The sequence below is a fragment of the Octodon degus genome, unplaced genomic scaffold (assembly GCF_000260255.1).
Source record: "Octodon degus isolate 3935 unplaced genomic scaffold, OctDeg1.0 scaffold00038, whole genome shotgun sequence".
NCBI lineage: Eukaryota > Metazoa > Chordata > Mammalia > Rodentia > Octodontidae > Octodon > Octodon degus.
Genome location: NW_004524614.1, coordinates 7,573,224 through 7,575,225, shown reverse-complemented (window position 1 = coordinate 7,575,225; position 2,002 = coordinate 7,573,224). Strand labels below are relative to the sequence as shown.

The 2,002-nt window shown below is 34.8% G+C and overlaps 1 protein-coding gene across 3 annotated transcripts in view; it reads left to right on the top strand.

The window, feature by feature from the left end:
• The window catches only part of Katnal1 (katanin catalytic subunit A1 like 1), a 119,063-nt gene that overhangs the window by 25,895 nt on the left and 91,166 nt on the right, over positions 1-2,002 (top strand). For all 3 annotated transcript variants that reach the window (XM_023715088.1, XM_023715090.1, XM_023715089.1), the window contains exon 2: positions 1,353-1,525. In XM_023715088.1, the coding sequence (XP_023570856.1) occupies positions 1,364-1,525 (162 nt within the window). In that variant the 5' untranslated portion in view covers positions 1,353-1,363. The remainder of the gene's footprint in view (positions 1-1,352; positions 1,526-2,002) is intronic.

The following is a 2,002-nucleotide window of genomic DNA, read 5'->3' as shown; positions in this document are numbered from 1 at the left end:
AAATTTATTTATTTTAATAATAAAACCTTATTACTTCATTTTAATGTTCTGGATTTGAAGATGAGGTTTTCTGTGATGGTCCTGAATTTTGTGTGTAGGTGAATCCCTGAAACATCGATGCTTCTGGCTGCTTAACAGTAGTGTACTGCTCGCTGCAAGTGTCCTTCTCAAGTAACATAATGCTGCCTTTAAGGAACTTGCTGTTGCAAGTGCGAATAATGTGCTGAAATACAGTTATTTCAAGAATGTTCTGGAGTTTGTTCAAATGCATAGAGCTAGTTATGATTAATTTTAAGGGAGAACTCTTGAAACCCTTAAGAATATATATGATATTCAGAATCAGGCTAACCAAATTTAATTCTTTCAAGAAGGCATAGATTGGCACACCCCTGTAATCCCAGCACTCGGGAGGCTGAGGCAGGTGGATGTGAGTTTGAGAACAGCCTGGGCTGAAAAAAAAAGCCATAGAGGAATTATTATATAAATTAATTCATTGGGTCACTGTTGCAGGGAGTGAGACAATTTCCGTTGTTCCCTAGGATATCATCTTCTGTACCGTTTTGCTTTATTTTTGTAGTCTTGGGATGAAATAATCTTTGGACAGAATCTTTGAATGATTCTGAGGGACTTTTGGATAGTCTGGAGGAGAACTGGAATTACTGGCCTGAAGAATCTTGCTGGGAATTAGAAGTTCATATGGTATTGTTCCTAGCACTTTATTGAAAGAAAAGATTAATGATTGCTACTTGCAGAGCCAAAAGATTATAAGCTGAGGTATAGGGAGGACTCAAGTAGTGTAATTCATAAGTTTTTACTTAGATTTCAATTATGTGGGGCAATTGCCTTCATATAAATGATACATGAAAGCTATAGATTGTTCTTCAGAATGTGCTCCTTAAGTAAAACATTTAATTCTCAGGACTAAAACAAAACTTGTAGAAAATTAATTTTCCTGACTTTAGCTGACATCAGTGGAACTATAACATAGTATATTCATATATATGTATGTTGTTCAAATTTTTCTGTTTCCAAGAATTGACTAGAGTCAAGCAGATTCATTTGTATTACTACAGCTTGTAGTTACTATAAATAAGGAAAACTAGTGTCAAATTTACATATGTATAAATAGTAGTTTAGATCTGCTCTCCCTGATATGTTCTTGGGTGATCTTTTGTGATCCACTTTAAGCTTCCAAAATTGGAAACTTGATTCAGTATTATAAGATGGTTTTAGATAATCTCAAAGAAAGAAAGATAACTATTTTGGCTTTCAACATAAGCAGATATTTAAGTAAATATTTTAAATAAAAATAATTTAAAGTCAGTGCTAAAATTGTTGTATTTTATGTTTAGGTCTCTGAAAGATGAACTTGGCCGAAATTTGTGAAAATGCAAAGAAAGGAAGAGAATATGCTCTTCTGGGGAATTATGACTCATCAATGGTGTATTACCAGGGAGTGATACAGCAGATTCAGAGACATTGCCAGTCCGTGAGGGACCCGGCTATCAAAGGCAAATGGCATCAGGTAAGCTCATGTTAGTGATGAATGCAGCAGCAGTCTATTGTACTTGAGAAATGAAGAGTTATAATGTTAGTTTGAGGGACCGGGGAGATGGCTCAGTAGGATAAGTGCTTGAGGGACCCAGGAGATGGCTCAGTAGGATAAGTGCTTGACTGGCAAACACAAGGATCTGAGTTCAATCCCCAGTTCCGCCAAAAAAAAAAAAGTTAGTTTGAGATGTGGAAATAGTTGTTTTTTATCTGAATACTGAATATATTTCAAATGTATTTGAAATATACTCTGAATAGTTTCCTGTCTTACCTAGTAATATTAGTTAATATTTTATATATTAATTAGTTAACATTTTATACATTTTTGATCATATATTCAGTGGAGCATATTTTGTAGGTATTTAATTTGAATTGAGTCTCTATTTTGTTTTCAAAAAATATTTATGATCAGCCCTGGCATGCCATGCCAGCCCCGCCCCTGGGGTACACT